The sequence below is a fragment of the Phyllobates terribilis genome, unplaced genomic scaffold, assembly GCF_046119375.1.
Source record: "Phyllobates terribilis strain yellow unplaced genomic scaffold, ASM4611937v1 Scaffold_3__8_contigs__length_932513732, whole genome shotgun sequence".
In the NCBI taxonomy this organism is placed as follows: domain Eukaryota; kingdom Metazoa; phylum Chordata; class Amphibia; order Anura; family Dendrobatidae; genus Phyllobates; species Phyllobates terribilis.
Genome location: NW_027362763.1, coordinates 366098347 through 366126322, shown reverse-complemented (window position 1 = coordinate 366126322; position 27976 = coordinate 366098347). Strand labels below are relative to the sequence as shown.

General features: G+C 40.5%; 1 protein-coding gene across 4 annotated transcripts in view; it reads right to left on the bottom strand.

The window, feature by feature from the left end:
- Positions 1-845: 845 nt before the first annotated feature.
- MYOM2 (myomesin 2) overlaps positions 846-27976 on the bottom strand; it is a 286047-nt gene continuing 258916 nt past the window's right edge. For all 4 annotated transcript variants that reach the window (XM_073675391.1, XM_073675390.1, XM_073675389.1 and 1 more), the window contains 5 exons: positions 20642-20805; positions 20450-20486; positions 20342-20364; positions 18173-18228; positions 846-2279 (listed from right to left, as the gene is read on the bottom strand). In XM_073675391.1, the coding sequence (XP_073531492.1) occupies positions 1899-2279; positions 18173-18228; positions 20342-20364; positions 20450-20486; positions 20642-20805 (661 nt within the window). In that variant the 3' untranslated portion in view covers positions 846-1898. The remainder of the gene's footprint in view (positions 2280-18172; positions 18229-20341; positions 20365-20449; positions 20487-20641; positions 20806-27976) is intronic.

Here is a 27976-nt window from a genome sequence, read left to right as displayed (position 1 = left end):
ACTGCCACACACTGAGCTTGACACCCTGGGCACGGACCGGGTCACAGCCACTCGGAGACTACAACCCCCATCTGATCCGGCTCCGGGTATCCCCAACAACACTGGCCCAGGGGGCGCGTCACCATGAGTGTGCCGAAAGGCCCTTTCTTGACCTACAGATCCTACAGATAGCAATATTAAACATAAGATCCAATATGAGAAGGATCATTTTGCCAATTTTGCATTGGATATGTTAGACCTCTTCGTGTGTTGCAGAACCCCTGTTATCTAAGAGGTTTAATGTAATCCATGATTTTCCTTGGATTCCCATTTCTTGTCCTCTTATGTCTTTGTCAGTCAATTTATATGCCACACAATGTCACATCCTCCCCACTTCCCATTGTGTGGTGTGCAGGTAGATATATAAAAAGAGAGAACATAACATGAGTCTTTATCCAAGATTACCAAACTTCACCAGTACCAAAAAGTTCACAGACTTATAATTTTATAGTGCACTGATTAAGGAGGAAGGTTCTTAAGATATTTTCTTTAACAGCATTTACAACCTGGGAAAAACGTCCTGAAAACAGAAGTTAAACCTTGAATTTTTTTGTAAACTAACATGCCATTTTTTTAATATAGACCCAGGAACGCAAACTCTGTATGACTTTTTGTTTGTTGTTTTAATTTTTTTGTTCTTATAGCTGGAAATCCACTGCATTTCATTTGCATCCTTTCTTACTGAATAAGATGAAATAAACACACATAGACATAGTGCTGGTTAGTATGTGTATCGGTGCATTAATAGTGGACTTGTGTAATAAAAAGGACACAGATTTGCTGTGATTGAATGCAGACAAATGCACTAGTGTCTTTTTAAGTTTATTAGCACAAAGCAGGGAAAACAAAATTAGATGATTCCAATGTGGCGAAATTATACCAGCATTACAGGGAAACGTGTCATTTGCAATGATGCATAAATACACATAATCTGATATCTGCACTCATTGATATGACAATAACACATCTGGTAATCTTAGCTATGGGCTATGCTTGTTTCTCCTAAAATCCATGAAAGCCGTGTGCTGCTTTTCATCGCTTTATATTAAACTAAGACCAGATAAGAATAAATTAAACCTTTGAATTAAATCCACATACACATTGGGTGGCTAAGGAAGAGATTATAAAGTTTCGCACTGACAGCATTGCAATTAAGTTGATGCTTGTTTTTCTCCAGCTGCATTGCTGATATTGGTAAAGTACAAAACTTTTTAAACTACCTCCAGAGGGTCAGGATTTATTTCCTGCCAGCTATGTTTATTCGACAGCAAGTACTGTCCGGGGCTAGAAAGGCATTTTGTTATGTGTTCGTAAATCAAATTCATAGTCGTTTATATATTGAAAGGTAAGTCCTGTATTTTAAAATCCAAATGTTACAATAGTCAAACATATCATTCACATGGATTTGTAGAATAATAATCTATCCGTTTAATAACTGAACCTTTTTTAGAAATTCTATCTGCTTAAACTAACGATTTAATAAAGTTATTGGAAATTTGTTTTGTCCACGATTGTACAGATATACTGTAGGGAAGTAGCATATATGAAATGAATGAACACAAAGCTGTTTTAACACATACTATCATGGTCTTTCATTGATTCATATTATCCACACATTCTCACTAAAAGGATTGGTTTGCATACTAAGCAAAGCTAGCACCTATTAACCATGGTAATATTTTCTTAATTTTAATTTTGGGCCTTATTTATGGAAAATAGTGTAGAGGTAACTAGAGATGAAGCTAATCCTAGATGTGTCACTCTAGTGCGAAACAACTCCATAGTAAACAACTCTACTTTTACTTTACACTACTTTGTCATAAATATCTCACATTATAGTTTTCAAAATTGCTATAACTTTACTTCCTTCCTGACTTCCCTACTTTAGAAGCCGCTTTGGGTTTTTCAGGTGCAGGTGCTGGTGCTTTAGCAGGTGCAGGAGCAGGAGCAGGTGAAGGTGCAGGTTTAGGAAGCAGGCCAGGTTTTACTTCAGGTACGTCTTCACCTAATTTGTACACACTTACAGTGACATCGACTGTTTCACCACCATACTTGTTCTTAACGTTGATGCCATATTTTCCTGAGTCCTCAGAAGAAACATCCTTAATTGTGAGACTTGCAAACTTTCCTTGTTCCAGCGAATAAGAATAATGATCACTTTTCTCTAGATCTCTGTCATTCTTCAGCCATGATACTTCAGGATCAGGGTTTCCAAAAACTGTGCAGGTCAGACTTAAAGTCTAAAAACACAATGATAACATAAAAAACTAGTCAGGCTTTTTTCACATTTCCACATTAGTTATACTGATTCAGCAGATACAGTACCAATTATGTAGAGTAAAAATTCTATATCAGAACAGTTCTCCATTTTCACATTTTCAATGGCACTTAACAATCAGTATGGCATATTACTTATCTCGAAGGTGTCAGTATCATGGACTGCACACTTCATGGTTAGTAAATATTTTTAAGTCGCTATATAGTACAGTTAATCCAATGGCGATTAGCAATATGAATGTCAGTGCCAAGTCCATGGAACAAACAGTCTTAATAATAAGACTAACACTAAACTAGGAGCTGGCAATATTAACCCCTTAAGGACCAAGCCACTTTGTACATTAATGACTGAGCATCATTTTTAAAATCTGATCTACATCACTTTATGTGGTAATAACTCTAAAACATTTGAATATATCCCAGCGATTCTGAGACTGATTTTTCGGGACACATTGTACTGCATGTCAGTGGTAAATTTTGGTCAATAAGATTTGCGTTCATTTATGAACATACCGAAAATTTGACCAAAAAATTGAAAATTTTTCAATTTTCAAACATCAAATTTTTATGCCTTAAAATTAGATAACATTTCCCATATGTCTACTTTACATCGCCATCATTTTTAAAACATAATATTGTTTTGTTAGGAAGTTCGCAGGGTTAAAATTTTATCAGCAATTTTTCATTTTTCCAAAAAAATGTACAAAACCTATTTTTTTAGGGACCATAGCAAATTTGAAGTGACTGTGAGGGGTCATTGGTCGTAAAGGGGTTAATCATAAATTTTCCATATTCATGAGCCATATTCCTCTAAGAAATTAATTACCATCAACAGTGTAATGGTAGAAATTAGAGATGAGCGTTGTTCTACTCGAGCTGTTCGCCAATCTCAAATTCGAGCTGTTTTGGGCGGTGTTCGAGCCGTTCGGCGAACACGAACAATTTGAGAAAAATTCGGCTGTTCGAGGTTATGTTCGATAACTGTTCGTGCACCAAAATCATAACTGGATTTTTTCTCAGTAATGATGAAAATTAATGTTAATACACAGTTTGAGTGTACAGCGGGGTGGGGGGAGGGGCAGGGGATGGATCTCTGCAGGAACAATGAAGATCTCCATTTTTTTTTTCTCTTTCCCGCATTTACAGTGGGAAGGTGCAATCTGTCAGCCTATCAGCAGCGCACACACGGAGCGAAGTGCTTTTTTTCACACAAGCAAGGGCATGTGTCATTGGCAGTGTATGTCACATGTCCTTGCCCTATAAGACCAAGCCATTTTCCCCGTCGCCACCATTTTCTCACTGCTGCAGCTGCGTGTTAGACGGCACCGCTGTTGCTGTGTGCGCTATACCTTGTTAATTTCAAGCCAATTTTCGCACAAATCTACAGATAGCTTGGGAGTAGGGAATAGTTGTGATTGCAGTCCTTTTAAGGACTAGGTTACAGCATTTCCTATGACTTTTATCAGGCAGGTCTGTGCTCTTAAATAGATAGGTTGTGGGAGTAAAGACTAATTGTAATTGGAGTCCTTTTCAGGACTAGGTTACATCAGTTCCTATCAGTTTTTGCCAGGCAGGTCTGTGCCAGTGCTGTGCAAGTTTTTTTCACAGCATTTGGCTGAATCTAGCAAAGCTAATCCTTTTTGGCCTATTGCAGAGTGTGTTAGTCAGTGGAGTAGCCTATCTGTGTTGCAAGATTTACCACCTCTGTATAGAATACCAATTTTTTTACTGCACCTAGTGAAGTAAAATCTTTTGGGCATAGCATCATTCTATTAGTCCATCTATACTGACCTCCATCAGGTTGCAAATTGAATATAATTTTTTTCTGCATCTAGCTCTGAAAAAATATTGGGCTTCTAGCTGTGTGTGGGACTTGTTGTATTAGTCCATCTATACTGACCTCCATCAGGTTGCAAACTGAATATATTTTTTTCTGCATCTACCTCTGAAAAAATATTGGGCTTCTAGCTGTGTGTGGGACTTGTTCTATTAATCCATCTATACAGACCTCCATCAGGTTGCAAACTGAATATATTTTTTTCTGCATCTACCTCTGAAAAAATATTGGGCTACTAGCTGTGTGTGGGACTTGTTGTATTAGTCCATCTATACTGACCTCCATCAGGTTGCAAATTAAAAATAATTTTTATCTGCATCTACAGTACCTCTGAAAAAATATTTGGCCTTCTAGCTGTGTGTGGGACTTGTTCTATTAGTCCATCTATACTGACCTCCATCAGGTTGCAAATTGAATATAATTTTTATCTGCATCTAGCTCTGAAAAAATATTTGGCCTTCTAGCAGTGTGTGGGACTTTCTCTATTAGTCCATCTATACTGACCTCCATCAGGTTGCAAATTGAATATAATTTTTATCTGCATCTAGCTCTGAAAAAATATTTGGCCTTCCAGCAGTGTGTGGGACTTGTTCTATTAGTCCATCTATACTGACCTCCATCAGGTTGCAAATTGAATATAATTTTTATCTGCATCTAGCTCTGAAAAAATATTTGGCCTTCTAGCAGTGTGTGGGACTTTCTCTATTAGTCCATCTATACTGACCTCCATCAGGTTGCAAATTGAATATAATTTTTATCTGCATCTAGCTCTGAAAAAATATTTGGCCTTCTAGCAGTGTGTGGGACTTTCTCTATTAGTCCATCTATACTGACCTCCATCAGGTTGCAAATTAAAAATAATTTTTATCTGCATCTACCTCTGAAAAAATATTTGGGCTTCTAGCAGTGTGTGGGACTCATTGTATTAGGCCATCTATACCAAGCTCCACCAGCTTTGAAATTAATAATAATTTTTAGCTGCATCTAGCCCTGAAAATAATTTTTCCCAATAGTGGTAGCAATAGAAATATGGGGCGCGCGCCTGGCTAACAAAAATATACGCTTCATAACACAAAACACCAGCCTAGCGCACTGCATTAATAAGATGGCATCATCGTCTCTCCCAGTGCTAGGCCTACTACGCAGGCTAGTATTCCTGTGCCTAAAACACAATGTATGGGTCCGCGCTAGCCACTATGCTGAGGGGTATAAAGCTGCTGCTAACACTTTATAACAATTCAATTGGCAGATTTTCACAGAGCTCTTCCACAACGTCCACCCATCGGGCAACAGTTGCCCACCCTCCCTATGGGATCTAGTGGCGAATAGTTGATGCCATTAATCAGAGCGTCAGTTGCCCCGTCAACGTGGCAAGCATACGGTAAGGCATGGGAAGAGTGGACACGACTAGTAGCAGGCAGACGGGTTGACCAATGTGAACAAGCCAGATCACAAGTCACCATAGAATTTCTCCACCAGCTAATGATGGGGGGCATATCAGGGGCGTCAGCGCAGCGGTGTCTGACCGGAGTAGCATTTCACTTCCAACTACTGAATTGGGGAGATGTGACAAAGATTCATCATCAGACAATCCATAAAAGGGTGGAAAAGGGGTCAGCCAAGTCAGGAATGTAGACGTCCTGTCCCGTGTCACTAAAACTGATTTCTCACATCTTATCCCTAACACCATTAACATGACACTCACAATTTGAAGCAACACTAATGTCTACTGCATTTGTGATCGCCTTCTTCAGGGCGCTATGTATAAGCGAATTAGTCCCTCAATCCAAAATTACCACCAGTGGACGCTTATTACACCAGGAAGTAGTCATAGCCAATAATGCAATACGTGTACGCATACACCTATCGAAAACGGTTCCAGCGGGCAGGGGTACTTGGGTACTTCTACAACCCACAAACGGTACACTGAGTCGGGTAACAATAGTAAAAACATATCTAACCATCAGATCACAAAGTAATTTCTTCGTATCACACATTGATGGAACGCCATTATCAAGATACCTGTTCCAAGCTATATTTAATAAATGCATAACATCGGCAGGGAACCACCCCAAAGATTACGGGACACACTCATTCCGCATAGGTGCGGCCACGGAAGCAGCAAGAGCAGGACTGTCAGAAACGGAAGTTCAGAGGATAGGGAGATGGCGATCCACGTGTTTGGCGAGATACATAAGACCGGACTTGTTATCCTAACGTGGTTTGTTTCTTTTACAGGTGACGCTAAGCCAACAGTGTGAGTGATAGGCCACTCGTATATATATTGGGCACAAAAAAGGGCGAAAGTCCGCCCAGGCGGGAGGAAATTAGAGTTTCATAACACATATTTCAACTGGAGAGGTATTAGAGGCCTGCTATGGCCACAGGTACTAATGGAGGTAATCAAGGTAGGGAGAGAAGCAAGAGGTCCGGTCATCTTAGTTATACAGGCCGGGGGAAACAACCTAGGTCATCACAAGAGCGCATAACTAATGGCAATAATGAAACTAGACACTGAGCGCTTCAGAGAATTTTTCACAAAATTAGCTATAGTATGGTCAGAGATTGTGCCGATAGCGGTATGGCAAGGTGCGCGAGACATCACGGCCATCAAATGGACAAGGCGGGTAATAAATATTCGGATGGCAAAATTTAGAAGAGACAGAGGCGGTGTAGTGATACGACACCGACAACTGGAAGGAGATAAAGCAGGCCTCATACGGCCCGACGGTGTTCACTTAATAGATATTGGACTGGACATATTCCTGTCAGGACTCCAGGACGGAGTGGAACAAGCGTTAAGAGTGATGGGTGGGGGTCAGAGTCCTGCATACGAGTACGCTGGATCCTCCGTGGCCTGGAAATAGAAAGGACATGTTGGAGAGTTACACTTGTTGGCCAACTTGCCGGAGTGGGGACCCAGGGCATGCTGCAACAAGCTGAATTATTTTAGAAATAAAATGCCTTTCTAATGGAATGAGTATAAAGAGTTAATAAAGCTGTGACCGATCCTCACCCATCCAGTTGTAAGAGTTACATTATTGGGTTGTCCATGAAAGGGGGCGGTAGGGGGGCTGAGCATCTGGGTTTGGTTGGGGGTTCCCACAGTCTGCCTAGGCTAGATTAATTTAAAAATTCTTATTAGATACACAGGCGGTGCAGCTTGCTTCGCAGCTGGCCTACTACGCCCAAAGTATTGCCTAGGCTAGATGCAGTTAAAAATTCTACGCTGACTAGCAGACACTGAAGATGTGGAGCAGACCTCTGAGTAAACAGCTCTTCAGACTCAACCATCTGTGTTACCCCAAGCCATAGTGTATGTAGTTTCTTACAGTTAAAAGGGGGGGGTGCGACCCAACCCACCTGGAATTGACGATGCCAACGTCACGTAAGACACAGCAAGGGGACTCCCAAAATTGTGGCACAGACACCACTTAACCCTAGAACGCATACCTGTGGCCTTGCAGGCCCGCCCAGTTAATTGTTTTCTATTTTCTGCAAGATTGCTTTAGTTAGAATTTTGAAACTCTAGGTATTCTTCATGTATATAGTTGTTTGTCATTTGAGTTTGACTTATTCCATGTTATTTGCACACGGGCCTAAAGGGCCCCAGGTATGTGAAAGTGTAGATTTTTATGGTCATGCGTTCTAGGGTTAAGTGGCATCAATTGCCCCACTGTTGCTTAAAACGGTTGGTAAGGTGATTTTACCAAATCCCCAAGCTTTTAGTCTCCCAAGGATGACACAGGGGTAGAAATGTCCTTGCGAATCCATGATTTGATCATCTTTATGAACATGAGTCTGTCTACATTCTCAGTGGACAGCCGCGTGCGCTTATCTGTCAGCACACCACCAGCAGCGCTGAACACACGTTCAGAGAGAACGCTGGCTGCATGGCATGACAAGATCTCCAAGGCGTGAGTGGCGAGCTCCGGCGATTTTTCAAGATTGGAATACCAAAATGAGCAAGGGTCCAGTGACACAGTCATGGCTTCGATGTTCACTTGGAGATTCTCCTGTACCATCCTCTCTAGGCATTGACTATGTGTCAGACTTCTTGTCTCCTGTGGCCTTGCAAAGGATGGGCTAAAAAAGTGGTGAAACGATTCCACAAAATTGCTGTTACCAGCAGATACTGTGTTACTTTTACTGTTTGAGTGATGAAGACTCGACAGTCCCACCGTTGGCAAGTTAGAACTGTGAGATTCACTACGTGCACCACTGGTGTTTTGTGGAAAAGCACATGTAAGATTCTGCAACAGATACTCCTGCATTCGTCAATACCTTTTTATGGCAGGAATTATTTCGGCAAATATACTTTTGTACCGGGGATCTAAGAGTGTGGCAACCCAGTAGTCGGGATTACTTCGAATTCTGACAATCCGGGGGTCATGTTGCAGGTAGTGCAGCAAGAAGGCATTCATGTGTCTTGCGCATCCAGAAGGACCAAGTCCTTGTTGTGTTGGTAGCGAGGTAAGAATCATGCTTCCTTCCTCTGCCCTCTCCCTCCAACCTCGCACAACAGAAATGTGATCAAGGTCTCCCTCATCTGATGAGTCTTCCATGCCCATTGCCAGTTCGTCCTCCACTTCTTCCTCGGCTCCTGCACCTTCCTCAACAGTTTGGCTGCTACCATGCTCCCTGGTTAATCCCTCTCCCCCACCCTCCCATGCCTGCCGCCTTGGTGCTGCCAACCGTCTGGACCTTGGAGATGTTATCCCTTCCGCATACGACTCCTCCTCTACTTCCTCCACCTCCTCTTGTCCCACCACCTGACTCCGAATTCTGTTTAACATGTGCTCCAGCATGTAAATCACCGTAATAGTCATGCTGATAATGGCATCGTCAGCACTAAACATCTTCGTCGCCATTTCAAGACTGTGCAGAAGGGTGCATAGGTCCCTGATCTGAGACCACTCCTCCAGCGTGATTTGCCCCACCTCTGGATCTCGTTGGCCCAGGCTATACGTCAGAACGTATTGCACCAGGGCTTGTCGGTGCTGCCACAGTCGCTGCAACATGTGCAGAGTTGAATTCCACCGTGTCGGCACATCGCATTTCAGCCGGTGAACTGGCAGGCCCAACGATTTCTGTAGAGATGTAAGTCGTTGAACTGCGGGATGCGAACGGCGGAAGTGAGCACACAGCGACCGTGCACTCTGCAGAAGGCCATCTAGTCCGGGATAGTGGGCTAAAAATTGCTGGACAACCAGGTTCAACACGTGAGCCATACAAGGCACGTGTGTGACATTGCCCCGGCGAAGTGCCACACCCAGGTTTGCAGCATTGTCGCACATGGCCTTCCCTGGTTGCAGGTCCAGTGGAGACAACCTTTCATGAATCTGGGTCTCCAGAGCTGACCAAAACTCCTCAGCTGTGTGACTCACATTTCCCAGACATTTCAAAGTAAACACTGATGCGTTGAGCCCTGCTGCCAGCATAGTAAGGTGTGCAGGATTCCTTCTGCGCAGTTAGAAAGCAGGTGGCATTACCAGACAGGCTTTGGGTGCAGGTGGAGGACCGAGAGGAGGTTGAGGAGGCAGAAGCAGTGGAGGAAGTTCGAGATAAAGAGGATTAACACACAACTCGTGGGGACGGTAAGACTTGGACAGCAGCCCTTTGTCCTGCTGTCACCATAGTTACCCAGTGCCCAGTCAGCGACATGTAACGCCCCTGTCCATGCCTTCTCGTCCAAGTGTCTGTGGTGAAGTGCACCCTGTCACACACAGAGTTTCTCAAAGAAGTGGTGATGTTGTGTGCGACATGCTAGTGGAGCGCAGGCACACCTTTCTTTGAGAAGTAGTGCCGACTGGGCATCTGGTACTGGGGCACTGTGACGGACATAAGGTCTTGAAAATCCTCTGTGTCCTCCAGGTGGAAAGGCAGCATTTCTGTAGCCAACAGCTTGCAGATGGTGAAATTCAACCTCTTAGCTTTCTCATGGCTAGGAGGAAATGGTCTTTTACTTTTCCACATCTGAGGGACCGAGGGCTGGCTGTTGTGCTTAGACGGTGTTGAGTAGGGTGTCCCCGGCAACTGCCGGTCTGTGAGGAAGATGCAGGCGGACATGTTAGGTTGCCTTGATCCAAAGGTGGTGCTCTCGATGTCGGAGAGCGCTCAACACTAGCAGGTGTTTCCAGTTCCCAATGAACTGACGACCTGCCAATCACACTGGCTGTTGCGGGTAAAGAGGTGGCAGGTCTGCGTCCAAAAACATGTGTGACTGCTGTCCCCCCAGTCACAGAGGATGAAGAGGCTGCGGATGCACAAGATGAGGCAGACGGTGGTTGGCCCAGCCGGCTAGGCCGCATTGTAGCACAGTGAGCTTCCCACTGCAACTTATGCTTCATATCCATGTGACGGTACATGCATGAAGTACTCAAACTATGTATTTTTTGGCCTCTACTTAGCTTTTGCTGACAAATGTTACAGATAACACGAGTTGGGTCATCCTTATCGATCTGAATAAATGCCCAGGCTATGCAAGGCTTAGAGCCCATGTGACCTGAAGAGCCACTACGACTTGTGGTCAGAGGCAGAGTTGTGGTTGAGGATGCAGTTGTTGACGTGCTTCCAGTACTCCGTCTCTGTTCAGGAAGGCGCAACCTAACCTCGTCGTCATTAGCATCTGTGATGCCCCGCTGCGCTTGGTATCACAGATCCTACAAGAGTGCATTGATGGAATCCTCCACAAGAGGCCCCCATAAACATTCACACATCTCCACCTTCCACCTCAGACCAGCAGAGGGAGCCCGTTAGGGATATAAATAGGGAAGGTGGAGCTAGGCAGTTCAGTTCCTCTGAAGAGTTCCTGCAGTAGAGAAGCCTAAGAGAGGTCAGTCTGCAGTGGAGCTCAGTCTAGTCTAGAGAACGCAGTTAATAGTTCAGCAGTGGAGCACGAGGCTCCTGCTTGCTAGATTCAGGGAGCCCAGATAGAGCTTAAGGTGTGCCGGTGCCGTAAGATAAGTGAAGCGCGGCAAGCTGCCGTTAGTGTGTATAGCCTAGTGAGGGCCCGAGTAGGCCGAAGGCGAGTGGCGAGTTAGTACATAAGGGGCAGAGGAGCTTAACCAGCTCACCCCGAAGCATTTACCGGACACAGGATCCAAGCTTACCGGTATCTCTATGACCCAGTAAGGCATAACCGGAATCCCTGGAGAACTACAAGTCCCAGGATCGCTAAGGTGCTGATATGTAACAGAGCCAGGAGACGCTTAGGCCCCGCATACTGGGAGCGTGAACTCCAAGAGAAGGCCCTACCACAAGGTCAGCCAGCGCAGGACAGAGACAATGTTAGGCCTAGCTCCAGGCAGGTCAGAAACTTACTACGCAGAGGCAAGAAACAGGAGGCCCTACACCCGCTCATTGGGGAGGATCCTGATATGCACCCTTCACCCTACAGTGCTCCGGGATGTGCCTGAATTTCCACCAGTAAAAGGTACTGAAGTGACTACCGTGTCCGTTCCCGTTCTTGCTCTGACCCAGCTGGGTCTCGCCTGTCCTGCATTCCCCCTGCATACGCTGCCCTGAGACCTAGCTCCACCTGTGGGGAGCTATACCATCGAGCTGCCTTATCACCGGCCTCAGTGGACTGCTGCAGCGCTGGTGCTTGTCACCAGATACCACAGGTGGCGTCATGAACTCTTATAAAATTAACAATTATCCACCCTTTTAAAGAGAGACCCCAGGGTACGGGCCAGGGAGCCGACCACCGCGACATCCCCAAGGCCAGGCAAATGCCCGGGTACCGAGTCATCCCCATCCCCAGGGCTAGTCACATCCTCCTCCACCTCCTCTGCTGACCTCATCGACTGTCTGACTGTGGGTTGACAGTAAGTGGAATCTCCAACCTCGTCATCATCACCCTGTGTGTTATCAGAGCCAACCTCTTCCTGCCCTGACCGAAAAGTCAAGTTGTCGCTCCAATCAGGTATTTGAGTCTCATCATCGTCTTCATCATTGTCTCCACCAACAGGAGTTACAGTTTGGGAACAAGGGTCTACATTATGCTCAGAACCTTCTTCATCTGGTCCTGGATCCAACTTATAAAGATTCTGGGCATCGGATCAGATCATTTCCTCATCTGGATTAACAGAAGCTCTGGAGCAGACCTCCGTTTCCCAGGCTATAGTATGAGTAAACAGCTGGGCAGACTCAGCCATCTGTGTTACCCCATACTCAGACGGGCAGCTGGAGACTTGGGAGCTGTGAGGAAGCAAGTGCGATTGGGATGACACCTCTGAGGACTGGAGTATTTGTGATGTTGAAATTGAGGTGATGGAGAGCCCACTTGAAGGAGCACTTGATATCCGTTGAAGCACCTGCTGTTTTTGTGCCTCATCTAGAATTCGTAGCGATGGGCGTGTCCGTAAGAATGGGATCGTATCACATTGTCCACGAAAAGAAGTCGACATCTTAGTTTGGCTGGAAGATGGTCTTTCTTCTGCAGATGTTACTCTCCCCCCCACCGTGGGGGGCCTCGACCCACCGGCGGACAGGTACCAGTATTGGGATAGGGGGGCTGGCCGTCAGGGTCCACCGCGGCTCTGGCACAAACCCGGCGACACAGAGGTGGCACAGGCAGGAACGGACTGGCCGTGTCGGCTTCTCACTTTTTGGATTTTAGAAGGGCATGACATGCCTATATCTGTGTCTCCCCCTCCTTTTACTCCTCCACCTCTTTTCTTTTCGCATGACTATATGTACTTGTCACTTTTCCATGTGTTAGTTGTGTCTTCTGAGCAGTTTGTCAGCTTTTGGACACCTTTGAAGGTGTTTTCTATGTGTTTCTATGTGTTTTTGTTTGCCTGCCATTGGTTTTAACGGTGTTCGAAGGTGTTCGACGAACAGTTCGACGAACAGTTCGGCGAACACACGGGTGTTCGACGAACCGAACTGAACTCGAACACTACGGGGGTGGCTCAACACTAGTAGCAATGTACAAAGTGGTCAAAAAGTGTTTATTCTGATACACCATACATAAAAACTTAGCTAAGAAATGGTAAAGGAATACTGTATATGTTAATATATAAGATAAGCCATTTGTATGACACAGAAAAAAATACATTGTTTTTTTTTCTATATCTGTTACTTTAGATGGGTAAGATACGTGATAACTTCTAGATTGATGGAGGTCTGACCAGATTACGAAAATAGTTATGCAATGTGGTAAAGCAACTTGCTTGGCTCTCCAGAGGCAGACAAAGAACACACGTTCGGGTTAACTTCCTGCTGGTTTTTTCTGTGGCATAAACTCCAGCAGTGTCCCATAAAAATAAACAGACCCTCACGGGGTTAATGGGAAAACAAAAGATAAGGTATAACAGAGTCCAACAGCAAGCGAGGCTCGGCCCGCTCCAGGTAGCTCAGTAAAGTCTCAGCAAACACCAGTCCTCCAGTGTTGGCCTCTGGCTTCAGCCAAACACAGCCTGGAGACTTGACTCTCCAGGCCACACACTACCGAGAGGAAAAAAAACTGACTGAGCATTTAACCCTGCTCGGCTACACCCTGAGGTAGGGGAATGGTCTCACACCCTCTGCCATTCCCATAAAACCACAGCCTTTTAGTGAGTTAACCCCCCAGCATGTAACATGCTGGCAGAAAGTTTATTGGTTTCAGCACACACAGGAGAGTAACCTGAGTGACAAATACCTCCCCTCGTATATCAGACCAGTGACTGTCACAGCACGAACACTGCCACACAATTCATTCTCTATGGGACTGAGGGAGATAGCCAAGTGATATATTTGACTATCTCCCTTAGTCACACAGAGAATAAAAAGAGAGACAGTTTGCACGCTATGCTCGACTGTCATGTTTGAGCGTCGTGCTAGTGATTGGTGGTGGCCTTAAATGTCACCCTACCACCAATTTAGATGTTATCACCTGACCTGTTAATAGTAAATAAAAAATAGCTGCAAAGTCTTCAGCCAAAGGTGTTATCATTCCCTAGTAGGCTAGAAAGTCCTATGAGTATGTAGAAGAGCAAAAATTAATTAAACACTCAATGGGTCTAAGTTTTAACCCCTCTAAAATAAAACTCCACATTTTTTTAACTTGGGCCTATTCAGTTTCTCCTCCATTTTCTGCTCTTTAGTCCTGTGAATAAATAAGAACCTCTTCTTACTTTGATACCCATTTAAGGTTCCATTTCCAACTGTATCTAAGGTCCACCATGTTCCTGCTATATTAGTTTAAAAAAAATAGGAATGACTCTAAACTGAAAGAATTATGAAAACATTTCCCAACATTTTTCCTTTTTGCTTCTCCTGGGATTTAAAACTTTTGAGACAACAAACCACAATATTTTTACTTGGCAAATAGTTAAAAACAGAAAAATCTGTTTTATTTTAGAAGGATGTTCTCCATTATTTTTTTTATAATGGTCTGTATTAGTGTTACAATGTATATTGTTGTCCTTATGCGATTTGGCATTACATTTCCTTATAATGCATTTTAAGCATAAGTTAATCCCTGTTTTCTTAATTTTTTTTTAAAATATAAAGTCAAACCAAAGTGTAAAATGCAATTATTTGCATAGAATCGTACAATAAAAGGTATGTTGGTGGCTGAGAATTCTGTACTTTAGCATATTGTTTTTTTTTGTATCTTACACACTTTTCGTTTTAATGTCATTTCCATCTAGCTCAGTCTTTGTTAATACCAAAAGGTCCTATGTTCCTTAACATTGTATAATAAGCCTCGGCTGATATCTTTAAAGCTTTTATGTATGCTCACACAAATCCCCTTAAGGCAATATATTGTACAAAATAATTTAAAAGCAAGACTCAGAATACTTCAAATAAAACAGGCTTCTTCCCTTGTTACATTTTCCTGCCAAGTAAAATTTTAGAGGCAGTAAAGAATATTTCAGCACTTGAATACAAAGTCAATTTGCGTCTGAAATCATGAAGACATAGTTATTCCTTGTCAATATTTTTAGAAACTGTTTGTAATAACAGCTTTTATATTATTGCTTTGTAACCTTGCAATGAAATTAATAAGAAAACATTTATATCGGTGGATTTAGTTAATGCAATATTTCTAATCTTTCTTTTTAATTACGTAATTATTTTTCTACTGCGCCCCTTGTGTGGCTCATGTCAGGCACACACACTCATAATTACCATGCTTTTCTCTAATTAAGTATATTAGTTTAACCTACATGTTTTATGCTAATACCGAACCAAACTCAGTAATATATTTGAGATTTATACAGCAATTTTCATATTACAATAGCCTGAATATTAGGTTCTGACATTTTTATTGTTTATTTCTTCAAGTCTGGTGAAAAAAAAAACAGAAACAATACTTACCAATACCTGGTCACAATACTAGTGCACTGCAGGATGCAGGAGATATCCATGATAAAGGCGGAGGCAGCACAGATGCAAAATACTGATTAAAAACTACTTACACCTACCATTAATTGGGGGATTGCTTAGTATTCTATATGTCCATGTGTAATATCATAGAGTTGGGTATCACTAGGAACTCTGTATGGGTTAATATATTAATGTTTTTGTGAGTCAGCACTTATTATGATAGTTGTACAGTAACTGTTAACATCCTCACTAAGGCAGGATGCCAAGAGAACAGTTGGTGGGTGGAGTTTTGCACATAAAAGACACATAATATAGTTTGGTTAGTTAGAGTAAGAGAGAGTGAGTGAGAGAGTCCAGAAGAGAGCTCCAAAGAAGAGAAGAGGGAGAGAGAGTCCAAAATGGGAGTTTAGAAGAAGCTCAGGGAGAACAACTACAGCCACAGACAAACATGTGAGGGGAACTTATTCTCTGTTCCAATCAGGATGCATTAGAGCGGCTAACTCAAGGGAAGCGTGAGGGTGAGTGATCGCCTGATTCTGCAGAGCTCATACGTCTATTGCTGCTGCAAGTGGGCCCAGAACTTAGAAGCAATATTCGGCCAGTTGGTGGTTACTCATAGAAAACTATGGGGAAAATGTCACTCTATTGCACCTCGTGCTATATGAAAGTTAATGAGGTTGGGACAAGGAGGCCTTTCATGGATAGAGACCCTGAAAGGGTGGAATGGGAATGCTATAGAGACAGCACTGGACACCAGATATTAGACACCTGGAGGGACTTACTGATATCGCTCCTCATTTGTTACTCATCGCTCTGCCTCCACTATAAAATGCTATCAGTAAAGTGGAACTGTTTGTCATCAGCACATGTTGCCTGTACTGCACCCTCTTTGGCTGTAATACCCCTTGTGCTGTGAATGACTAAAAGCTTACCTTCAGTTTTACTGTTACCAAAGTCTCCTGGCTTCATATCTCTCTCCCTCTTCCTAACCCCATCTCCCTCCACACTGAAAACCATCAGAAAAGGGACAGTAGGAACAACGTTTAACCCCGCACACCCGCAGCCGTGTGTCCTTATTATAAATGTGCCTCCGCAGCGCCAGGCATAGGGCACAGCTACCACCGACCGCGTAACGGGGACCAGAGAGGATCCAACCCCTGCCTGGCGTACTGGAGGGTGTCTCATCCACCCTGCTCTCTGGTACGTTAGACATGGATAAGCATTGTATAGTGTGCTAGTCACATTGATACTGTATGTATAGTGCCCTATGTCAGCTTACAACATTTTGTTGATCCCCATATTACTGCATTAGGTGTTGAATGACTAACATTTTTTGTGGCACACACAGCACATTGGATTTGTCAGAATTACTTTGAAAATTGATCCATAATAGTTGTCATAGCTTCAATATGGATAGAAGCCATGCTGCTAGTATGAAACAAGACTAACAGATCAATATTTTGGAACTTCAATCTTGATGGTCTTTCCTTATGATAGACCATAGATGTTATAATCAGTAGGATCAGCAAAAAAAAATAGCAGCTTTTTTAATTTTGTGCTGATCTTGTCACTTTTCTATGGGTTTGGCCAACCAACCACAGCCTTACATATTAATTATAACTAGGGATGAGCGGACACGTGGAAGTTTGGGTTCTGGTACCCAACCCAAACTTTATTCCAAAGTTCGATTTGCGTACCGGAACTGTACCCAAACTTGAACCCGAATCGAAACTCCATTGAAAACAATGGGGACCTTTTGAGCTGGAAAATTCTCTCTCAGAACTCTGAACATTGCAACGGACTTCCGAGAGAAGTCCGTTTTCGGCGTTTAGCACCGAACACTAACTGTCCGGTACAAACCCTGAACTTTTAAGTTTGCTCATCTCTAATTATAACCAGAAAATGGGGTAAATTATAATGAAAATCTATGAGATAGAGGTAGTGGTTCCATTTTCTACAGTTTAAGACTATGTTCCCACGATCAGTGTTTGTTGAGTTCTTGATGCTGCAGAATTTCTGCACCCTAGTTTACTTGCATTTTCTTCATTGTGTTTTTGCGTGCATTTTTATTACATTTTTGATGCTGCGTTTTTTGTCTTTATTTGGTGTGTCATGCTTTAAATAAAGCTACTTTGTTTTTGAAACTTCCTGGTATTGACATTTTTAGGTGCAGATCGCATGCATTTTTGATACGTTTATGCTGTGTAAACTCACGTATAACACAATCTAATGCAAGTCTAAGGGGAAATTCCACACAGAAAACTCAGCATACCAGTAAGAGAAATTGACACGCTGCGGATTGGAAAAACACACCTCAAAAAAGCACAGTGGGAATGGGATTTCTATAAATACCATCCACTTTGCTGGGACTTTAAAATGCTGCGTTTTTGCCGCAGCAAAAATACGCACCATCAAAAACGTGATAAAAGTTCATCATGGGCAAGTAGCCTAACAGTCGTTGAAAAAGTAACACAACTCTATGTAATGATTGTGGGGTAACTGAAATTTCTACGTAATTCAATTTTTATTTTTATTACAGTCTCTGTAGGTTAAAACTTCCTTTTTTTTTTACAAAATAGTATATCAAAGCTTTCTAACTAAAACAGTTATTTAGACACTTGCAACACTTTGTATAGAGTATAAGCTCTAAAAATAAAATATACATACAGTATGCATACAGTGTTGCGCTATTCTTACCTTGCTCTCCATTATAGTTACCACATCGGGCAATCCACCAATCACTTTACCACGATCTAGAAAAAACAGGACAGATCCATTATAGCCAAATCTTATCAATATAGCTGTAAAAAATCTAGAAATTAATTTCAATGTATTATTAAATAGAGAGACAATATTGATATTTTATTGTGAGTGGCTGCATTCACAGCGTCAGATTTTTTTCAATAAAATTCCAAAATCATGTAAAACCTTTGAGACCACTGATTTACAAATTGCTAAATTGACTTGTATAGTGCACCTTTACTTTATAATGGAGCTTTCATGCTACACACTTTGCATATTGGTGATCAATGTAAAGCAATGTTCATGGCACTCAATTGTTCATTTAACCCCTTTACCCCGGGTGATTTTCCTTTCTTTCTTTTTCGTTTTTTCCTCCCCATTTTATTAATGTGATGCACTAGAAAGTGGGAAAAAATTCCAAGCGTGTTGAAATTGCAAAAAAAGTGCCATTTCACAATATTTGAGGGGATGTTTATTGATCACTATATGGTAAAACTGACCCGCCAATATGATTCACCAGGTCACTAAGATTAATCAGATACCAAAGATGTATAGTTTTTTTATTTAAGTGGTAAAAAATAATTGGAAATTTGTAAAAACAAAAAAAAAAAACGTTGCTTGTGTCACTATTTTCTGAGACCTGTTGTAATGCTTTCACTCGATACATGACGTACATGGACGTCATATGTCGTGAAGAGGTTAAACATGGCTATGTCTGCAACATTCAAGAATAATTCAAAATGGTCACAAAAAGGAAAATGGTAATATTTCTAAAACACTAAAAATAGGTTGCACAAAAGAAAAGCTGCCTAAAGAATGGTCATCTCTTTAAGATGTTACATGGTTAAAAGAAGTTAAGAAAGATTGAACATATGAACAAGTCATTTTGACATTGAAGTGCATATGTCATATCTTTTTAACATTTTTAAACAGCATTTTCTGAAAAGAAGTCGTGCACATGCCAGAGAGGTTTGGGCACACTGAGTTTTTGAAGCCAAAACTGAGCGGAAACTCTCTAAATCCTCCTCAAAAGCATTGAGTTTCTGCTTAGTATCCACTCCAAAAACTCAGCAAAAACTCTCCTTGTGTATATAACCTTAGTAATTAAGACGCCGACACAGCGGTCTTTTTCCTGAAGAGGCTTTGCTGGTAGTTTTGCCATCATTGTTGCAATGGTTCCGCCGCCAGCATTTTTTCCTGTGATCTAAACTATAACTAGCAAGTGGTTTCTGCGGATCCAGAAGGATGAACATGCTAAATTCTTTTAACCGCTTCACTGTTTCCAAGCCCAGAAGTGGTTGAAAGAAATAACAAAATACTTTACATATGCACAGCAATGTCGTTTTTACATTGCTGTGCATCATGTTCACTCTTTGTGGCGTTTTTGTGATGCTTTTTCAGGCAGGATACAGGCAGAATCCATCTGAAAAAGACATTGTTTGTACATACCCTTAGGTTATGTACACGTGTATCTTTAAGACGCTGACGCACACATCAAGGTTTTCCCAGACTAAACCACTTCAGAAGAAAATGGCAGTCTTTTTCCTGAAACGGTTTCTTTTTTCTGGTATCTTTTTCTAGAACTTTAACTGTAACTAATGAGCAGCTACCTAGCAGAAGCCAACCCAAAGAATGAAAATGAACTTCTTTTAACTGCTTCACAGTTTCCTAACCCTGAAGAGATTGAAAGACGTAACAAAAAGTTGAACAGGTGGACAGCAGCATCATTTTTACATTGGTGTGTATTATCTTCACTTTTCGTGGTTCCAGGTGAAATCTAAGGCTTTGAAGAGTTTTGGGAGAGTATTTTTTTTAACTGAAGTTTTTTTTGTATCATTTTGTTGACAGTCCCTATTTCCCACATTCAACCCACCATACCAGTAATATCTGCATAAAGCTTAGCTCTCCATTACACTGGCATCCATAACAATAATTGAATACCAAATGATTTTTAAGAGTACTATGCAGGATTACAAGATTCCAGCTGATCTCCTTGATCCACATTACAAAAAAGCTTTTCCCAAACCAGACAACCATTTTAAACTATCTATATGTTCATACTGTGAGAATTGTGTATGCAAGCATTTTCCTGCATAGATCTTTTATTTTTTTATAAATACTTACTCTTTTCAGCAAAGGCTGCAGCCCTGTGGGAGGAAAAGAAAAGTAATTGTTTAATATAATATTTTATGAATCTTATTTTGCATACACAATAATGAACTTCAAACTTACTTGAGTCTCTGGAATTCTGCAAAGGCTTCATCAAAAGCTGAAATTAGAAAAGATGTGTTATTTGGTTTCCATAACACTGGAACTTCTCAAGACGAAAAGAAGGTAAAAATATCAGCTCATAAATTTATTTGTTCTCGGAGAGCAGATAAAATCAATCAGTCTTCTAAAATGCCTCAGATTTATAAGTGTTACCTTGTCCTGATAAATCAACAGTTCTTTTATAGGAAGATTTGGCATCAAATATCTCAAATGTATATTTTCCTTTGTCCTTTTCTGTGGGTTCACAAATCTGCAACCAAGCAAATTCATCTGTGCCTCCAATTCTCATCTTTTCACTTGAAGAAACCTTTGTCTCCCTTTTTTAAACAAAAAAAATATACAAAATTATAAGATTTTTTTATTTTATTTTTATTGGTACATGTTTAAAGATTAAAACTTTCAAAAGGTTTGTAATAAGTAATAAGCATGAATTAATAAAAATTGAAAGCAAAAAAAAAGGTTCCCAATAAAAAGACATAAAACCAACATAATGAAAGAGGATGTGAAGAATAGACGAAGGACAACTAAACTTTTATGTAATCCCGAATCATTTCTCCGACTACTATTCATACTGTATTTTTAACATGAAATAATGAATGCATAGATACATACTGTTCACTGAACTGATGGCAGAAGTCATTTGTGAAGTAGTCTGTGAGCTATGCATAGTTTCTGACTGAAGATGAGTGAAGCTTTTGAAATTCGAATTTGCCAGCTATCCTGACTTTTCCCAAATAATTTGATTTACAGTGAATAAGTTTGCCACAAATCTCAATGCTACAAAGCTTCTAATTGTTGTAAAAGATGTGTATAACACACTAAGTCTCTTACGACTGTATTTTATCCCTTTTGACCTCCTTACTGCAAACACAGCCTTTGTAAAGTCTGAGTGACCTCCGCATATCTAGTTAATTGAAAACGGATGATAACCAATGCTAACTTACAGCAGTATTCGGGTGGCGTGTACATGTCTATTATTGGACTATTATAACAAAGAAGTATGCAAAAATATATTTTTTTTTACAACATGCACACTGTGTGTGGTAGAAAGTTCCATTTACATTTTTACAATAAGGAAATTTTACTTTTGTCTTTAAAAAATAAAAAAAAATATTACTTATCTATCTGATAAGTCAGGAAGTACACGTTCTGTTACACACAAGCCTTGGTTTCAAGATTTTTCTTTAGTAGCAAAATTAGGACAGAGAGGTATTAAGCAGCCCTCCTTGTTTTCAGTGTGTATGGAACAAAAAAATGTGCTATTATTAAGGTGATGTTACTGCAGTTTATCACACATCAATCAATTCACAGTTGCATTGACTGTGCAGATACACCCCCTTCTTATCACTTGAATCTTTGGATTATTATTCACACACTAAGACTACCACTACCATTTTCAATGTGCTTCAGCACTGCAGTAGAATAACAGTCAAATTTAGGCCTCTTCCTATCCCTATGTGTAATGAAGTGTGCACTCTGACCTCTATCTATCTTTAATCTGTGAAATCCTAAAGTGAAGCTGTTGGCCAACCCTCATCTTTTATAGTGGTTGCTATAGTTCCACTTGATTGGTTGCGCTAGACCATGTGATGTGATAGCTGCAAGACATTATAGAGAAGCATGATAAGCCCGCTTTCTGCCTATTACACTCATCAGCAATGTGTAATATAATGCTGGGCATATTTTTCCTTGCAAACCGATTCACAAATTGTTCGAATTTGCTGGGACCTGAGAATTTCAGGAAATTCAGCTAGAATTCAAACCACAGTGACTCAATTGGCTCATCTCTATTACTGACTGCTATAGATTTGCATAAAAAGCAGCTTCTCTGTAAATGGTGACTCCAATGTTTTAAAAAGTCAATTTTTAATTTATAGCTACTACCTAACCAGCAGCAGATCAGTGGGTGATCAGTTCTTGAGCACTGAAGTTCTGCCTGAGCATGGGCACAAAGCAGTGTGTAGGCTCAGTAGAAAATCTGAGTCCATTCTCCATTTTGTGTACAGGATCAGAGACTTTCTATTAAGTCCATAGTTGTATGTATCAGAGTGGCTATTGGAGCAATTGTTGGGATCTCAACAAGCAGACTCCCATCACACAAAAAATTACAAAAATATATAGGTATTACAAAAGATGATCAAATCTTTTGAAATTCCAACTCGACGGGTTCGGCAAATTTTTTCCAAAAAGTCAAAAATAAATTTGCTGCAAATCACAGATTCTCCAATTACCCTGAAAAGATGTGTAGGCAGAGTGAGGTGTTATAGGATGGTATCCAATCCCTTTCCTTTCTCTTTTAACACAAACATGATCTTAATAATGTTTAATAATGTTTAAGTGACCTTATCATAAAAATGGATAGTAACCTGGTAATAACAGTGCATTTAAAAACATTGTGTACTGACAGACTTTTCAGAGTTTTCTTTAATTAAAAAACAGTCCAAAATTTATACCTCTTAGGCCACAGCCCCACTATCAGTATTTGGTCAGTATTTGGTCAGTATTTTTTCTCAGGAGTGGAAGCCAAAACCAGGAGTGGGTGATAAATGCAGAATTGGTGACTTGTTTCTATTATACTTTTTCTCTGATTGTTTCTCATCTGGTTTTGGCTCCCCTCCTGAGAAAAAATACTGACCAAATACTGACCAAATACTGATAGTGGGGCCGTGGCCTTAGTCATTTATCAGGCAGACCATTCTCTACTGTACAATGTCTCAAACTAACAGTGTCGCTGTTAGAAGTAACATCATTCTGCTGTGACTGAGATGAGTGAAGTGAAAAATATTCCATAACATCCTCCACTTTCTCCCCACTAATATGCTTGATGGAGGCAAAGGAAGCCAATTGTTACCTGCATTTGAATATTTAACTTTTGATATTTATTCCAACTACAATTCAACCTTTATTAAAAAGGACCTAATAAGAAATGCTAGGTAGGTTGGCACATGTACACAAAACAAAATGCGCCAGCAGGCTGCAGTATAGCTCTGGCATGTACAGTTGTCAAATTGGACTAGACAAACAGATATGCAAAAACAGACATGCATGTTTATATGTCTGCATTTAAAAATAATATGAATATATTTATTTTTTCCAAGAAACTTTAACCCTTTTCCAAAAAATTACAAAATAAAAAACGCAAGGTAGGTACGCTACTAAAAGGCCAGCAACTGAAACCGGGTATTGTATCGGTGTGGCATGCATGGATGTAAAATTTGACTAATAAAACAGATATGCAAAACAAATTGTTTTTGACTTGCACACTTTGAGAGGTAGAAAGTCACAGTTAAATGTCTGGATTTTAGGGATTTTTCTTTTGCATTTTTAAGAAACAATCAACCCTCCCATAACAAAAAAGTGATTGCACAGAGTGCAAAAACTGAGTACAGTTGTTTGTGACAAGCAAGCACATTATCTGATATTAATTTCAGATTTCTTTTTTTCTGTAAAAAATATTGTACTGTCTTGCTGCTTTCTAGTGTATTAAAATGAAGAAAATATGTGTCATTGTAATTTAAATGCAGTAAGACAGATACACCATCTTACTGATCAATCAAAGTGAGCGTAGGACTACTTCTGCTGGCACCTCGGCGATCACTCATTCCCCCCATCAATTGAATCTCTGTATTATTCACAAACTACTACACTCATCTTTTTCAGTGCTGCAGTTATACAACACAGTACTGTCTGGAGTATTTGTCCAATGATTTAGGGCTTTCTCTTCCAATCTTTATTGGTGAGCTGTGAGCTCTGAATTACTTTATTTTAAAATCAGCCTAAAATGTCTGCTGCATTAACTACTCGGGCTTTTATACAGGTTATGAAAGTCCCTCATGATTGGCTGCACTATACCATGTGATGTGATAGCTGCAAAGCATTATGGGGAATCCTGCAGTAATGACGGCCTTTTTGGACTTATGCAATCTCCTGCAATGTGTAAAAAGGCAGCAGGCGTTGTTTTGGCAATTCGTACAAATCGAATCATAAATTGTTTGAATTTACAGGTACAGTACCTGTGATCCTAATAAAATTTGACTCGAATTCTATATGCATCAAATCAATTTGATCATCTTTTATAGGTATCGTTAAGCGCTCAGTGTAACCATAGGACTTGTAGGTGAACAGCTATACAATAATTAATCAAATATAGCCTAGTTATATTTGATTAATAATTGTATAGCTGTTCACCTACAAATCCTATGGTTGCACTGAGCACTTAACAATACCTATTAAATTACTCTATTACTTACATCCTAAAATAAACTTGTTACAAATATCTTCCTAGTCACCCATATGTAGACAATTTTAAACAACAGCCTATGGCTACTGTTTTTCCTTAATATAAGTACGCGTAGTTGTTTTTCCTGAATGTATTCTCATATATTGTATGCTGCACAGTGTGAAATCTGGTGTGTAACCCCCCTCTCTTCTTTACTGCAAGCTTATAAAGCTGACCACTGTTTTGATTTACATTCACTTTATTTGGTTGTAACAGTAAATTTGCATTCAGATGAGCGATGAGACAGGTTACAAGACCAAGCCATCAGAGGACTAATCTGATGCATTTCTCACTGAAAAGGACTGAGCAGTTTGAAATGTATGTGAAAACATGCAAGCTACAAAAGAAAAAGTGTTGAAAATTCTTAGAACTCAATTTAAAAAAAAGTTTTTAATAAAAACAAATGCATGCATTTCCATAACAAATGTCCCCAAAGGTTTATATAGACTTCAGGAAACTCTGCTTCCAGAATATAAAAGGTCGAAACACTGGTTTATTACACTTCTGCTTGTGTCTGTTACTTATTTGTAGAAAATTAAATTGTACCTTCTGCTAGTTCAGTTACTGATATAATAACATTGTTTGCATTGCACTTCAGAACAATTCATTTACATTTGCAGATAATGAAAACTTTTAATACTGACAAATGATAATGTTAATTATATTAGTAAAGGGACATATGGTTTCTCTGAAGGGCACATAATATAATTTCACCATTCCAGCATCAACAGAGTTAATCAGCAAAAACATAAAATTGTTGCTTGAAAACAAAATGTCACCCCTGCAGTCATTTCCTCTCTAATTGGCAGTGCTGTGTTCAGCGTTCAGCAGTGCAATAATTTCAGACTTTGAAAGAGATGATCTGAACCTATCATCATTTTGTGAGATGAGAAACTACAAACTCTTGTAAATTAATGAACATAGGACAACTAAGTCTTCAAGAAATAACCAAGATATTCTGGAAAGGAAAGGCATAAGTCATTGTGTAAACAGATGCTTAATTTATTATTGCTTTATCTGCTATTATATATTACCAAAATTAAATAATGAACATTAAAATATGTTGTACGTAATCCAATAAGTAATAGATTAATAAGCAGAGCTGTTATGCTAATGTAATCAATTGCAGGACAAACATATACCTAGATACAGCAATATTTGTGAGGTTTCCTGGGGGCATTGAACTCCTGATTATTGACACTTTTGGACCAGCCACATTCCTGACCCGAACTTTGTGCTCTCCGAATCTCACGACTCTGTTGTCGGGTATCCTGGAACTAGGGGCTCCTTCCCTGTCCCTAATTCTAGGGGCCCCCTAGCTATTCATGTTCCCCTGAGTACTTCTGAAGGTGAAGACACCGGGGCCACGTACCTTGCTGAGCTCCTGAATATGCCCTCAGTCTGTTCCCTCCTCCCAACCAGGGAAGAGGGGGGTAGTGGTGTATGGCAATACACCAACCAGTCTAAAAAGGTAATACGAACAGGGATAAAGGAAAATACTGAGAATATAAATATAGACACACAAACAACAGAGGTGAAACATCGGGGAGTGGAGGATGGGGGGGACAAAGTAGGAGAAGGAGAGGATTTGCACACAACCAAAACCACGCAACAGTCTCAGATAAATCCACCAAATGCCTCCTCAAACATCAACTCTCTTGAACCATGCAGCATGAAACTAGCTCTGGCAATGACTGCTAGCCAGAGTCCAGTATATAAAGGAGCAAGGAGTGGTCAACAGTTAAAATGAAGTTGGCCAGTGATCCAGTAATCCTGCTAGTTCAGAGCAGTTCTTGCAAGCTTTATACCAAAGGAAGAGAAAGGATCTGATAAATTGTGGGCCATAGACCTAAGAAATGAGTTGTAAACTGTAAACTGTAGAATTAAAATATCTTCCGTTCTTGTGAACGGTTGCCATTTTTATTAGCAGGGGAATTGCCAAGTTTCTTGTTTTTACAAGCACTTTCCAAGTTTACACCATTAAAGGGAATAAGTCACCAGGTTTTTGGCAACTATTCTGTGAATAGCATAATAGAGACAGAGACCGTGTTTCCAGAGATATGTCACTTACTAGGCTCCTTGCTGGAGTTTTGATAAATTAACTGCAGGAGATTTACACTACAGGACTAATGAACTTGCTGCCATGTAGTCCTTCATATCCATATTCATGAGCTCTGTATAACCCTTCCCCCAACTCTGATTGACAGCTTTCTGCCTATGCACACTGAACACAGAAAAAATTCAACTTATGATGTGGATGGGTTTATACAGAGCTCAGCATTCAGAGAATGGGTAGATCTGCACCAGATAAAACAGTTTTTATCAAAACTGAAGCAAGTGGACCAGTAAGTGATGCATCACTAGAATCAGGGTCCCTGCTCATACATCACGCTCCTTTCAGAGGAGGTAGCAAGACCCTAGTAACAGATACATTTTTTTAAGAAGATGAGACAACCACTTTAAGCTTATAACCAAAGTAGAAACAGCAATTTAACAGTTTAAATTGTTAATTTAATAATTTTACTTTGCGCGTCCAATATATGTTGCCTATATTATTATTTTATTGTAATTTTATATCATTATGATGTACATTGAGTAACCACTTTATAAAGTACTAATGTACACAAACAAATATGCAGTCAGACAAACATATAGCAGCGACTCAATTTATTAAAGCATAAAGAGCAGGTCAACAATCAAACTAATATTAGAATGTGAAGTGATTTTACTACTTTCCACCTTTCCACCATTAAATGATTTTTGGCTTATGACAAGCTGATTTTAGGATCTTACAATCCTCAGATCTTCTTATATTATTCACAGCCATCTCTATAGCTTCTAAAAATGATGCTAAAAACATAAAACATCCTGTCCAATAGAAAAAAAAATATTGGCACTCCACAAAAACTTGTTATTCTGCTCACTTTTAATGGTGCTCACCAATGAATATATGGAAAGTCCAATAGTATTGTAAAAGAAAATAAATTGTGGCACTCACCCGTGCATAAAATTCAGAGACTTTATTTCCAGCAAGATAAAAGTAACAGCGTGGTAGTGAATGGCATATGCCTATGTATGGACAACAGCCGTTTCACACCAAGCCGGTGCTTCTTCAGGGACCAGGAAGAAGCGCCTGCTCGGTGTGAAATAGCTTTTGTCCGTACACAGGAGTAAAGTCTCTGCATGGGCGAGTGCCTCAATTTCTTCTA